This window comes from Chelonia mydas, chromosome 2 (genome assembly GCF_015237465.2).
Source record: "Chelonia mydas isolate rCheMyd1 chromosome 2, rCheMyd1.pri.v2, whole genome shotgun sequence".
NCBI classification, from domain to species: domain Eukaryota; kingdom Metazoa; phylum Chordata; order Testudines; family Cheloniidae; genus Chelonia; species Chelonia mydas.
In genome coordinates, this window is record NC_057850.1 from 191,149,958 (window position 1) to 191,163,841 (window position 13,884).

Consider the following 13,884-nt stretch of genomic DNA (forward strand, 5'->3'; position numbering starts at 1 on the left):
TTTTCCACCAGCAGTCTGAGTCTAGTACTGGATTAAGTCCAATAATGAATGAAGTCTAAATAAGGAAAAAGTTTTAAAAAATACTTTAATTTGATATTTCTTTTAGATTGATTTTGTAGGAAGACAGAGAAGAATCACTATATAGGGCTTTATCCAACCTCAAATCGCCTGTGCCACAGAGCCTGTGGAACCTCTATAGAAGCTGCTCCGTATTTTGTGGGATTCTTCCCCATTGGAAGTACCTTACTTAGCTATACCAGGAATCCCCTTCCACAGAGTGGAATTGGTGCAGCTGCTTTTCATGATGACATCAAGAAAGGGGCTGGGCATGCTCAGTGTTTCCCTCAATATTCCAGCATGGGGATAAATGAATTTTTCTGTGTCTGACAGCCTGGAAAAGGACTTCTATGTGAAAGTGTCTTCTATGTGGGAGAGCTGTTATTGGGCTAGAGCTAATAGATCGGGGAAGAGAGAGACAGGAATTGTTCCCTCACAAATGGAGATCGCATGGGAGAAAGCCCTCGTTCTGGTGATGGAAGGGGGCTGGAAAACAATTTAAGGCAAGACAGTGACCTGCTTCAACAGTCTGATGCAATTTTTGAGAAGCCCTATCAACAAGGCGCTTTATTCACTGTTTTTGATTGTCTGTGTGCCGCAGACAAGATGGTCTTGTAGGCTGGATAGAGTATATATAGATATGATATATTTATATATGTAGATAGATATATAAATAGCATGTAGAGTGTTCAGTGTGTCAAAGTATAGCTGAGCTGCATCGTATCTCTGTCTTTTCACAGACGCATTAAGAACTTATACTCGTCATTTACTTTAACTTTGTAAAAGTAAATCAATCTGACATTAAAAAAAAACCACAATAAGGTAACAAACTACTAAACCTATTGGGAATCTTGCCTGAGTAAGGAGTACAGACTAACTCCTAAGTGAGCAATTTAAACCATGAAACAAAGGGAATTCAAAATTAAGCATTGTGAGGAATTAAGTTTCAGCTTTGAGTTAAACTCTTTAAATAAAGAGAATGAAGATGGTTGCTGGAAGGAAAACCTTATCCATTAGGGAGGTTAGTTGAGCTTATCGTATCAAAAGTCTGAGAAATAGGAGCAGAACTTGGAAAATAACCAATGAGATACAACAGATGTCACCCTTATAAATATAATTACAGTGCAGTAAATGTCTACCAAGAGGATCATATTTATGCCATGAGTGAAAGGACTGTTTTCTATCATGATTTCTGCTAGAGTCCTTTTGAATTGGAAATACAGAATTACCTCAGAATTATGAACACCAGAGTAACGAACTGACCAGTCAACTGCACACTTCATTTGGAACTGGAAGTACACAAAAGGGAAAGCAGTATTTTTCTTCTGCATAGTAATATTTCAAAGCTGTATTAAGTAAGTGTTCAGCTGTCAAGTTTTGAAAGAACAACCATAAGGTTTTGTTCAGAGTTACGAACATTTCAGAGTTACTAACAACCTCCATTCCCGAGGTGTTCATAACACTAAGGTTCTACTGTATGCAAAATATAAATTAAACTTAAAAGAAACACTTGGTCCTAGGCAAATAATTTGAGACATTTGAGCCTAAACTATTTTTTTTTTAAATAGAGAAAAATGTGTGTAGACATGCTGATGGACTCTTCAATATTGAACTTGTGATATAGTTTGTGAATGCAGCATAATTTCATTATGTTGCTTAAGCCACAAGAAACCAATTTATTTTTATTATGTATTTTCTAGCACTGGTTGATTTTAAAAACAGAAGAAAAACTATGAAAAATTTTATGGAAGTGCTTCCATTTTTGTTGCCACTTTAGAATGCTGGAATCTTTCTGACAGTATTTTTAAATTTAGTTTGCATCTGTACTTTTAGTAAGATTGTGAAAAAGCAAAATCTAATAATCCTTTGTATTTGAACGGGATAGGGATTTCTGTATTAGCACTAAGACTTTTTGAACCTGGGCTGTAAATAATTGGAGAAATTCTGACTTCAATCATAAAAAGATCAATATTATCCTAATGCCAAAACTGAGAAATGGGCAAAATGGCAATTTACAGTTACTGTTTATGTGTGGACCTCAGTGAATCAAATTCAGGGTACCAGTTCTGTGAACTTGGGAAGGTTGCAGCCAAGTAACTTTTGTCCCTTGCTCTCGCCCTGAACACCCACAGAATTTACATATTACAGATACTCTGGATAGGACAAGGGAGTGTGGCCTGTGAGATTATTTCCCCACCTTCCTCCTACTCTGCTATGTATCAGTTTTAGGGTTTAATTGATTTCTAGCCTTGAAAAATCTGCACTGGGGCATTGATGAAAAAGAGAAGAGGGCATGAATTGGCCTTTCTGTATTTACCTGAACAGGTTTTGTTTTTTCCTCTCATGTACTAAGATGTAGACTTCCTATTTTCTCCACATAGCAAGTATATTGCATCCCTGTTTCAGTTTTATAAACCCTCCCTAAAAAATTGAGTTTTTTCTGCTAAATGTGTGTAGCTGATTCATGGGTTGGATTGATGGGTTTATGAATTATCTCCTTTTTGGTGAATAATATATATTGCAGAACAAAAGGGAAGAATGTGATTTTGCCATTTTAGTTGGCTGAGATTGGCATTTATAGTAGTAGTTAATTGCTAGCACAGTATAGGTTTCACAAAGAAAATTAAAGCCTATTTAATATCATTGTTTTTGTTTTATTAGAATGTCTTAAATGTTTATAAAATGGAAGAATGAGAATTTGCAGTCTTACCGCTAAATGATGATAGAACTTTTGTTCTGACTCTTCTTTGGAATAGCTATATAGGATCAGATTTTTAGAATTCAGCTGTCTCTGGAAAAAAAGTGAAACAGGTAAAAATGCCAAATGATAAACTTATAAGGAGTTTAGGCCTGAATTGACTAGGCAAATGGTTGTGTTTAGATCAGGCTTAGCTAACATGAACTATTTATACTCCAAAGCTTTTTCTAGTTTAGTGAAAGTCTTAGGCCTTGGCTAGACTGAGACTTAAAGGTGTGTTGTTAGAACATATTAGCTAACGCATTCTAACGTGTTTCTTGTATAGGCAGGGCAATGTATACTTTAATGTGTGGCATAAGATGGTTGAGTTAAAGCCCAGAGGGAAGGCTCAGCTTTAACTCATTCAGTTTAGCATATGTTAAAATATTAGGGCTGTCAAGCGATTAAAAAAATTAATCACACGATTAAAAAAAAATTGTGCAATTCATTTTTTGTTTAAACAACAATAGAATACCATTTATTTAAATAGTTTTGGATGTTTACTACATTTTCAAATATATTTTAATTACAACACAATATAAGGTGTAAAGTACTCACTTTATATTTATTTTTGATTACAAATATTTGCATTGTGAAAAACAAAACAAAAAATTATTTTTCAATTCACCTCCTACAAGTACTGTAGTGCAATTTCTTTACCATGAAAGTTGAACTTATAATGTAGAATTATGTAAAAAGAAAAAAGGGGGGGGCATTCAAAAATAAAACAATCTAAAACTTTAGCGCCTACAAGTCCACTCAGTCCTACTTCTTGGTCAGCCAATCACTCAGACAAACAAGATTGGTTACAATTTGCAGGAGATAATGCTGCCTGCTTCTTGTTTACAGTGTCACCTGAGAGTGAGAACAGGCGTTCACATGGCACTGTTGTAGCTGGTGTTGCAAGATATTTACGTGCAAGATGCGCTAAAGATTCATATGTCCCTTCATGCGTCAACCACCATTCCCGAGGACATGCTTCCATGCTGATGATTGGTTCTGCTTGATAACGATCCAAAGCAGTGCGGACTGACGCATGTTCATTTTCATCATCTGAGCCAGATGCTACCAGCAGAAGGTTGATTTTCTTTTTTTGTGGTTTAGGTTCTTCAGTTTCTGCATCAGAGTGTTGCTCTTTTAAGACTTCTAAAAGCATGCTCCACGCCTCGTCCCTTTCAGATTTTGGACGCCACTACAGATTCTTAAACCTTGGGTCGAGTGCTGTAGCTATCTTTAGAAATCTTACATTGGTACCTTCTTTGCATTTTGTCAAATCTGCTGTGAAAGTGTTCTTAAAACGAACATGTGGTGGGTCATCATCCAAGAGTTCTATAACATGAAATATATGCAGAATGTGGGTAAAACAGAGCAGGAGACCTAATGCTCCCCCCAAGGAGTAAAGACACAAATTTAATTGACACATTATTTTATTAACGAGCATCATCAGCGTGGAAGCATGTCCTCTGGAATGGTGGCCGAAGCATGAAGGGGCATATGAATGTTTAGCATATCTGGTACGTAAATACCTTGCAACGCTGGCTACAAAAGTGCCATGCGAACACCTGTTCTCACTTCCAGATGAGATTGTAAGTAAGAAGCAGGCAGCAGTATCTCCCGTCAATGTAAACCAACTTGTTTGTCTTAGCGATTGACAGAATAAGAAGTAGGACTCAGTGGACTTGTAGGCTCTAAAGCTTTACATTGTTTTGTTTTTGAGAACAGCTATGTAACCAAAAAAAAATCTACATTTTTTATTTACACTTTCATGATAGAGACTGCACTTCAGTACTTGTATGAGGTGAATTGAAAAATGCTATTGTTTTTATCATTTTTACAGTGCATATGTTTGTAATAAGAAAAATAAAGTGAGCACTGTGCACTTAGTATTCTGTGTTGTAATTTAAATCAATATTGAAAATGTAGAAAAATATCCACAAATATTTAATACATTTAATTTGGTATTCTGTTATAAGTGCAATTGATCGCGATTAATTTTTTTGAGTTAATTGCGTGAGTTAACTATGATTAATTGACAGCCCTATAAAAATATATGTTGCTGTGTCTTTACTAGATTATTTCAAACATGTTAGAATCCATTAGCTAACGTGGTTTAACATCACACTCCTAAATCATAGTCTAACCAGGGCCATAGTATACATAGGGTAAACTGCTTCAAACCAGGTTAAGCTTCACTGATGTATATGATCATTTACATAAGTTTACCCAGAGAGTTGCACTAGTTTGGCTGACCGCTAGTGTCTTAACCCTGATATGGTCAAAACCTGAGTCTCGTTTTTTTAAGTCAAATATCAACTTCTGATAATGCACTAAAGTGTGTGGTGGGTGTGTTTTTGTTTTTTGTTTTTGTTTTAATTCAGATGTATGAGTGTGGAACCTTTGTCATGTAGGTTCTGTCCACAAAGCATTGGTGGTGAGGATTAAAATTTTTACATTTGTCCTCTTCCCCCAAAAGTCACTCTTGTTTTCTTTTCTTGACTGTTTTGCAAATGGCCACCATTTAGGCAACAGCTGATTTTAACTATTTTAAACAAACTTTAATTGTTTTCCAAAATAAAATAACTTGTTTATGTTGAATTTGAGGTACTAATATGGGGCACTTTTGTTTATTAACTTGCACATTTGCTTTTAGCAAGCTGCCACATTGAGTTCTTGCATAGTGTGTGTCTTGGTTGGTCCATTTTCTGTGAACTCCATTTTCAAAGTGTGTATTTTGTTTAAATCTAGGGCTTCTAGCATCTCCACAATCAGCACCTGGAAATTTGGATGCTGGAAAAAGTGGAGATGTTAAAGGTAATGGAACAGGAGGAAGCAGAGAAAATAGCACTGTTGATTTCAGTAAGGTAAATGACATTACATATTTCTCAATGATTAGTAAGTAGGGCTATGTAACAGTATGGTAGCCAAACTGGTTGCTATTTCTACCTTAATTTGGGTTAACTACAGCAGTATCAGAATGCAGTATAGATTAAAATTAATTAGCCGTTAAATGTTTTGGCTACTTTTGCAGTACATCTGGGCTTACCATTGTTAGATAATTTTGCCACTTCACATGTGCAGTATTTCATGTAACTTGACATAAGAAGCCACTGTACTTGCTGATTGAGCAATACATAATATTTTCAGGTCTGATACACTGCAAAAGTTTTTACAAAACATGAGTGTTATGGGTGTTTTTGCATATAAAGTGGCTTAAATTTTGTCAATTTCTGTTTTTCTTACTTTAGAGACTTAAGACCCCTTTTCAGAAAAGGGCTTTTGTGCATTGTTCTGTAAAAGCCATGGAAATCTTAAGGATAAAGAGCATCAGTTGTGTTACTTCTGAAAGTAAACCTTGTGTACTTCTGTTAACCTCTCCCATCTTTTGTAACTTAAATGTTTTGGGTTATAAGAATCACTATGATTCTTACTATAAAATTCACCTGTTCAGTCTAATCTGTACAGTAAAAGATAGTAATAAGTTGTTTGCGAAATTAAATTTAATAAATGTGCTGAAGCAAAGCTAATTTACATAGTAGTTCTCATCTGATCATGGCAGGTGCCATTTATTCCTACTCTGTCACAGTTTTTACATTTTTGCTTGGCCTGTCCTTCTGTACACCTGCCTTGTCTCCTGTTGGGCAGGAGTCAGCCTCCTGGCACTGTAGTTGTGGCACACTTGGTGTGGGACTCAAGAGGCCAGCTGTAAGTTTTCTAGATAACAACGTAACTAGTGTTAGTTTCTTGTGCCTTTTGTGTATCTGTTTGTAAACTAAAGAGTCAATGTGCTGTACAGTTTTGTAATGTTCTCTGTAATTATATGCAGAAATGTAAGTTTCTTTATTCTGTTTCAGCTGTTTGTTTTTTGTGGATGAAAATTATATTAAAGCTATTAATTCCTTTAAAAATATTTAAAATACCATTTATAAAATGTAAAATAACTACATTCTGGAAACTACATATAATTACATGAACTCTCCTTAGTTATTGTTTTGTCTATTTGATGTCAAGTAACGTCCCCTACCATAGAGAAAATATTTCTGTCCTGAGAAGTTACTGTGAAAAAGTGATTATGTAGCTGAAAGTTTTTAGAATATAATAAATAATAGTAGTTCTAACTTGTAACAATAAAAACAATATACTAATAAAATACTGCTGACAGACATATTTTATACACATCATATGCTTGTCTTTTCTGTTCCTGTACATGTGAAATATTTCTTTTGCATTTATATTGTTTTCATCAAAACAAGAGTTGATCAATACTCTTTTTAGTTTTTAAAAATTATTTGTAGAATTATCAATAAGAATTGTAAAGAAATAAGCAATTGTTTAATCTCTATATTATAGGTTGATATGAACTTCATGAGGAAAATTCCCACAGGAGCAGAAGCATCAAACGTGTTGGTGGGAGAAGTAGATTTTTTGGAAAGACCAATTATTGCTTTTGTGAGACTGTCCCCTGCTGTGCTTCTCTCAGGTCTCACAGAGGTTCCTGTTCCTACACGGTAAAGAAATCCTTGAATAACATGCATTTACTCACACAATGAAGTAACAGCACTTCAGTGTTCAAGCAGAGCATAGATCAGAGTTTAGATTGTGAACTCATTGGGACAGGAACTGTCTTAAATCTCTGACTTGCACGGCAAGCAGTTGTTGCAGTTTTGTGTAATGAGGGACATCTAAACCTCCTCCCAAAACTTGAAAAAATAATGATATTTTGATATCTTTAGAACTATTTACGAAGTTTGAAACTGACAATACAGGTGGGTGTGGGAAGGATGGATCTCAGAGCTGCTGGTCCTCTTCTTACACCGTTTTAACTATGTGACTAAGAAGACTTACACCCCCCAATGGTTAACATGACAATGGACATAGTCCATTGAGTCTTGAAGTATGAGTACTCTGTGTAGAGTGCTGTATTGTGAAAACACAGCTAGAGTGTGGGAAACTTATTTGATCATGTGATCTCTAGAGTGTATATTCTAATGTGTCTTTACATGTGAATACGGATGTTAGTTTTTGCAAATCTGATGCCAAAATGAAATACATTTACATCTTTCTTTTTCTAGTGGCTAGGAAATGCAAAGTGAAGGATGGGTATAATCCTTCTCTTCTCCAGTCCCTACCAATGGTATGGCTTTAAGGGAAAAATTTTCAGTACTTTGGTGTTTATCACTGAGGATGAAATTCACCTCCACTGGCACAGCAAGTGTATGTTGGATCTACCTGCATTAGTATTTTGAGGCCCCCCCAGGGGAGGGCAGGTTAATATTTTTGTTGTAATAGAATGTGTCTGCTGGGACTTAATGTTGAAAGCAGTTTGATAAATTGAAAATTAAATACATTTGGTAGACAAAAATGTGATTAATCTGATGTGGGATTATGTGAAATGATTTTCATGATAATTTTTTATGAACTAATTTATACAGCACACTGCCAGACACAGTAGAACTAAACTGTTTGATGCATGTTTTCATCAGATTCATTTACAGCTGCCATCAGAGAAAAAATATGTCCATTGGGTTATTGTTGGAGAAGGGTAAAACCTGTGAATGTTTGGTTTAGTTTTTATATCTAAAATGCAATTGTAGTTTCTTCAAAGAACTTGTCTGGAGATTTTCTTACAAGGACAGCATGGAAAATTGAACTTAATGGTTTTCAGTATAATTATTGCATAATAATATTGGCCTACTAATCTTTGCAATATGATTCTAACTGAATTACCTGGTTTTGAAAATTCTTTTTAAAAAATGGCAACACTGCTTTAATTTTTCACAGGAAATAGTTCCAAAATTACAGTAATTTAAATCTTTGTGTTCTATTTGTGTAGCTAAAACATCATCCATTTTATCAGTACCAAAATTATGAGCCTACAAATTATGAATTCTAATATATGATTTGAACAAGGAGCCTCAGATTTGGTTTGAGCAGCTGGCTTTTTACAAAAGGCTTAAGGTGAAATAACTCAGCTCTCCTGGTCTCCTCTCCTGTCTTAATTTTTCCTACAGGTTCTTGTTTCTGTTACTGGGTCCAGCTGGCAAGGCACCACAGTACCATGAAATCGGAAGATCAATAGCAACGCTTATGACTGATGATGCAAGTAGTATATATTTACAATCCATTGAAAGCAAACCTGAGTGTTGAATAAAAATTTGCATTGCAGAAGTCTAAAATCATGTTCTCACAGACTATGCTTAATGAACTCTCTTTACAACCTATAATTCACAGATACATGGCACAACCAAACTAACTTTATATAAAGAACAATGAAGACACAGAAACGAGGAATGGATGTATAATAGCAATTTAAATTTATTCCTTGCCTTTCTTGTAGAATGATCCCAAAAGTACTTGTGGAAAGATATACAAGCTATATATATATCTTTAACCTACCTCTTAAATACAGCCACTTTTGCCATGAAAGATGGTAACTATTAAACAATACACTGTAATGTTACACAGTAGTACAGGACAGAAAATTAAGAATGTTGTATAAAACTCAAACACCGAATGGGTATTTTTAGATGGGCAGAATGTAATGGCCAAACTTGAAATTTTGCCAGACACTTGAATTAATACTTCTAGTCTTCTGTGCAGTGCTGTGAGGTCTTTAAAGAGAACTGGGGATCAGGATCTCATCTATTTTTCATTCAAAAGAAGACATCTCCCACAGCATATTTGGATATTGTTTCAATACTGAATTCTCACTACTGTTAGAGTAAGTTAACGGAAATGTTAGCATCTCTTTGGGTAACAGCAATTTTAACTTTTGAATTTTAATCCAGAAATATTTCTAAAGTTAAGGTCTTTAATTAGGGCTTCTGGTTTTAGGTGTGTATTTTTAGGAACATAAAGGCTTATTGGGAATAAAAATTGACTTGATCAGTGTTTAGCAAATGAATTATATAAAACATTTAATAATATAGAATATTTAAAAATTCCAGAATTATATAATTTCTTTCTCCCTCTGAAGACCTGCATTGCTAGGGATTAACTTCCAGTACATATGGCAGCTCTTTAGGATCTGCCTTTGCAAACAATTTCTAATACTGACTAAACTTATCATTTTTAATGGGTAAAACTCCACCAAAGGAAAAGTGTGATTAGTTTTTTTTAAATTAAGCCGTATTGGTTTAACTTGAAACCAGAAACCCCAAGTTAAAATAGTCACTCACTGGTTTGTGAAACTGAATATAGTCTGAGATTCTTTTGCAAAAGCAAAAGTTCCATTAACTTTAAAGAGAGTGTGATTTGGCTCTGTACTTTCTACTTTTGTAAGACGCCACCCAGAATACATGAAATTTAAGGATATATATATATATAGTGGATGAATATGAAGTTCCTGATTTAATCAGTATGTATATTTTGACATTGAGTTAGTTTTAAATAGCTTGAATGTATTAATTCAGGGGTGGCATACACAACTGACTGTGGTGCATTGAACTGTTACTGAATCAGAGTTCAGTAGTTGTAAATCTAATTCATTTATTGAATGTTGTGAGGATGAGGTATTTTAATATTTACAAACATTTAATGAATTAATCCTCACAATATCCCGGTGACGTCTAAAATGTATAATCCCTATTTTGTACATAGGGAAACTGTTTGAAAGGGGATCTGGACCCACACCATGAGTCAGTGACAGAGCAGGGACTAAACTAAGGAGGTTCTGATTCCCCATGGAGAGATCTGACTGTGCAGTAAAATGCTGAGAGAAATGCAAAAAGTAATCAGCACAACTATTGTAAAGAAAAGATGGATTTTTGGAAGTATTGATTTTGTTATAAACAAGACTGTAGATTATTTAGTCAAGAACACTTCAAGAATATTTGGAACCACAGTTACGTATATACATGCACAAGATTATGAATGCAAGCACTTGTGCACATATATGAAAGAATTTGCATGTGCAAAACCCACCAACAACACACACAGTTGTTAATATTTGAAAAAGGCTTATACAAACCTGTTTACATGCAAAATTGCAAGTGCACAAGTAAAAGCCGAGTTGCGACACATGGAAAATTTGCCTATGACTTTTTTACTCAAGTGTCCCTCTAATGGGTTGCTCTTACCCAGCATTCATTTGTGTGTGTATTTTTTTCCCAATAAAGGTTTTCCACGATGTTGCTTATAAAGCTAAAGACCGTAATGATCTGTTATCAGGAATTGATGAATTTTTAGACCAAGTGACTGTCCTGCCTCCAGGAGAGTGGGATCCATCTATACGCATTGAGCCACCAAAAAGTGTTCCTTCCCAGGTAAGAGCTTTTACAGTATTGTGGTCTGTGATATGTTTCTAAAATACATTTCCAAATGCAATCCAAAACTAATAATAATAATTAACATTTATTAGAGCGGCAGTACCCTCCTTCCCCTTTCAATCTGGGAGAAAGATTAGACCCTCTGTAAAATAACACTAGCTATATTACGTTAACTTGTTTATTTCCTCTCCTCTGTTTTTGCTTGAAATCAATCTTATTAATTTCTCTAATCTTGAATACTCTGAAATTGTATTTTGGTATTTTTATAATAAAAAGTTCTGTTATGTGAATCTAATGATTATAAACTAGACTATTGCAGTTTTTCCAAAGGAAAATGGAAACAAAAATTAAATACAAATTTAGGTAGGGAAAATCTGGGTTAGAAAATGAAAACACTGTAAATTATAGTGAAAAATAAAAATGGATAATATTAATGCATTCTGCTATTTTTGGAATGAGAATCTGAATCCCAAACATGGTCTTCTGCTTGTTGTTCTACAGAGTGTTTTGTGCTGCTATTATGCTGCACCCCACAGGCGTGTTAGGGTGGGAAATTGTGCTCTAAAGAAAACCTGATTAGTTCTCATAGTTGAGGGAAATTGCTGCAGCAAGGGTCTGGTACAGTGAGAGACAGGGGCTCCTCTTCTGGAGGGCTGGTCATATACTCTGTCAGGTAGTAACAATCTTGGAGAGGTTTAAAGAGAAGACAAAATTTAAAAGGGGGAAATGTAGCTTATTTATCAAGAAATGTGAAGTTAAAATCTTGGGCTCCTTACAGCCTGGGCTTTGGTTTCCAAAGAAAGTAGGTGAGTTGATGTTGTGGGATATGAGTTAGACAAAGGAAGCCTGTGCTATTTGTGTGCTGTTGGTGGACCTTGCTGAGTATAAGGAGCAAAGTTTTTACATGTCCATATAAAAAGCAAAGCTGTCTGCATAATGAGGAGGGGTGTGTGCATTTGTGTTTACATTACCATGTATATGCACACATGATATAGGATATATGTAATCAGTATATAATACATACATACATAATTTTTAGATATAACTATTATACCTGAATTGTGTGTATCTTGCCATTAAAATGTATTGTTAATTGAGCTATGAATTCACTCCTCAGAACCCATGTGTATTCAAAGTGTATTCACAGATACTGTTGCCTTTTGGGAACTTTATTTACAAGTATCATCCATATCATGTTGTACATTTGTATTGTAAATATTTATCAAATACCTTGTATTAAAATATTTTATTTTGGAAGTATTGGGTCTTTGCAAACTTTTCCTGACCAGAGGCTTATTAATAAAAGTTGACCCTAAAGTAAAATGTTTTAATGTACTTTCCTTACCTAGGAGAAAAGGAAGATACCTAAATTTCCAAATGGATCTACTTCTACAGGAGAGATTCTCAAACAGGAGAGCCATCATGCTGGACCTGAGCTACGGAGGACTGGAAGGTGGGTTTGCTTACCTAAATACTAGTTATCACAAAGAAATACAAGCAATAAATCATTAATACTGATTACCATTTTGTAGAATGATACATTTAAATCTTTTAAATTCATGGTAAAACACATCCTTTTTCCTTTTCAAGTGATTGGTTCTTGCCTGTGATTGTTGTCCTGCTTAAAACATTATCAACCCTGTGGCAATATTCCTCAACACACTTGTGAAGGATTTCATAGTATGAGGATGCCTCCTTTAATTGACTAAATTTTCAAAATATATTTTTAATTTTTAAACTATTATAAAGCATGCATTTATCATGAGTGTAGCAGCAACTTGGAAATTGTCTATATTGGGCTAGATATTTAAAATATTGCATTAGGTACAAATCAATGTCTAAACTATTTTCTAGACCCCACAGAAGAAACTTTAGAAGAAGAGGTCAGTATTATATGCAGCATCATATAACAAGATTCATACCAATGGAATATGGGCAAAGTAGTGATTTTTAGACCTGCAAAAAATTCAAAGAAAATTCTTATAGATGAGTTGCATTTCTTGTCTGGAAATTTTAGTAAACTCAAATCCTTGGCTAAAAAATTGGATTGCCTACAAATTAGAAAAACAACTGATAAAACTTAACCAATCTTAATCTTCACTAAAATTTTATTGCAGGTTTGGATCAGCTGGAAAAAAAACTATAGAGGTTCAAGAGTTAATATCCTACAGGCAAATAAATTTTCAACAGCATGAATTTAGTGATACTTTTCCATAGAGAACCTGTCACCATATGAACTGACTTTGTTTTCAGCTCCAGTATTATGTCCTATAGCAGGGGTGGGCAAACTATGGCCCGCGGGCTGTTTTAAGCCAGCCTGCGAGCTCCCGCTGGGGAACAGGGTCTGGGGCTTGCCCTGCTCCGGCGCTCCAGCCGGGGAGCAGGGTCGGGGGCCACAGCATGTGGCTCCCCGGAAGCTGTGGCATGGCCCCACTCCGGCTCCAGTGGCCCCCTCCAGTGCTCCAATGGAAGCTGCAGGGGCAGTGCCTGCAGATGGGGCAGCATGCAGAGCCACCTGGCCGCGCCTCCGTGTAGGAGCAGGAGAAGGGACATACCACTGCTTCCAGGAGTTGCTTGAGGTAAGTGCCGCTGGGAGCCTGAACTCCTAATTTCTGGCCCCACCCCGGAACCAGCACCCCCAACCAGAGCCCTCACCATCTCCCGTACCCCAAACCCAATTTTGTGAGCATTCATGACCTGCCATACAATTTCTATTCCCAGATGTGGCCCTCAGGCCAAAAAGTTTGCCCACCCCTGTCCTAAAAGCTGGATTTTAAATATTCTTTTTGTGCTTATTACGTGTTTTGATGACCACTTCATTCAGAT

At 35.6% G+C, this 13,884-nt stretch overlaps 1 protein-coding gene across 10 annotated transcripts in view; it reads left to right on the forward strand.

The window, feature by feature from the left end:
• The window catches only part of SLC4A7 (solute carrier family 4 member 7), a 160,741-nt gene that overhangs the window by 115,898 nt on the left and 30,959 nt on the right, over positions 1-13,884 (forward strand). For all 10 annotated transcript variants that reach the window (XR_005224001.2, XM_043540905.1, XM_037890402.2 and 7 more), the window contains 5 exons: positions 5,540-5,655; positions 7,142-7,299; positions 8,803-8,890; positions 10,909-11,055; positions 12,408-12,511. Coding sequence is in view for 9 of the 10 variants with exons in the window: in XM_043540905.1 (XP_043396840.1) it covers positions 5,540-5,655; positions 7,142-7,299; positions 8,803-8,890; positions 10,909-11,055; positions 12,408-12,511 (613 nt within the window). In the remaining variant the exon portion in view is untranslated. The remainder of the gene's footprint in view (positions 1-5,539; positions 5,656-7,141; positions 7,300-8,802; positions 8,891-10,908; positions 11,056-12,407; positions 12,512-13,884) is intronic.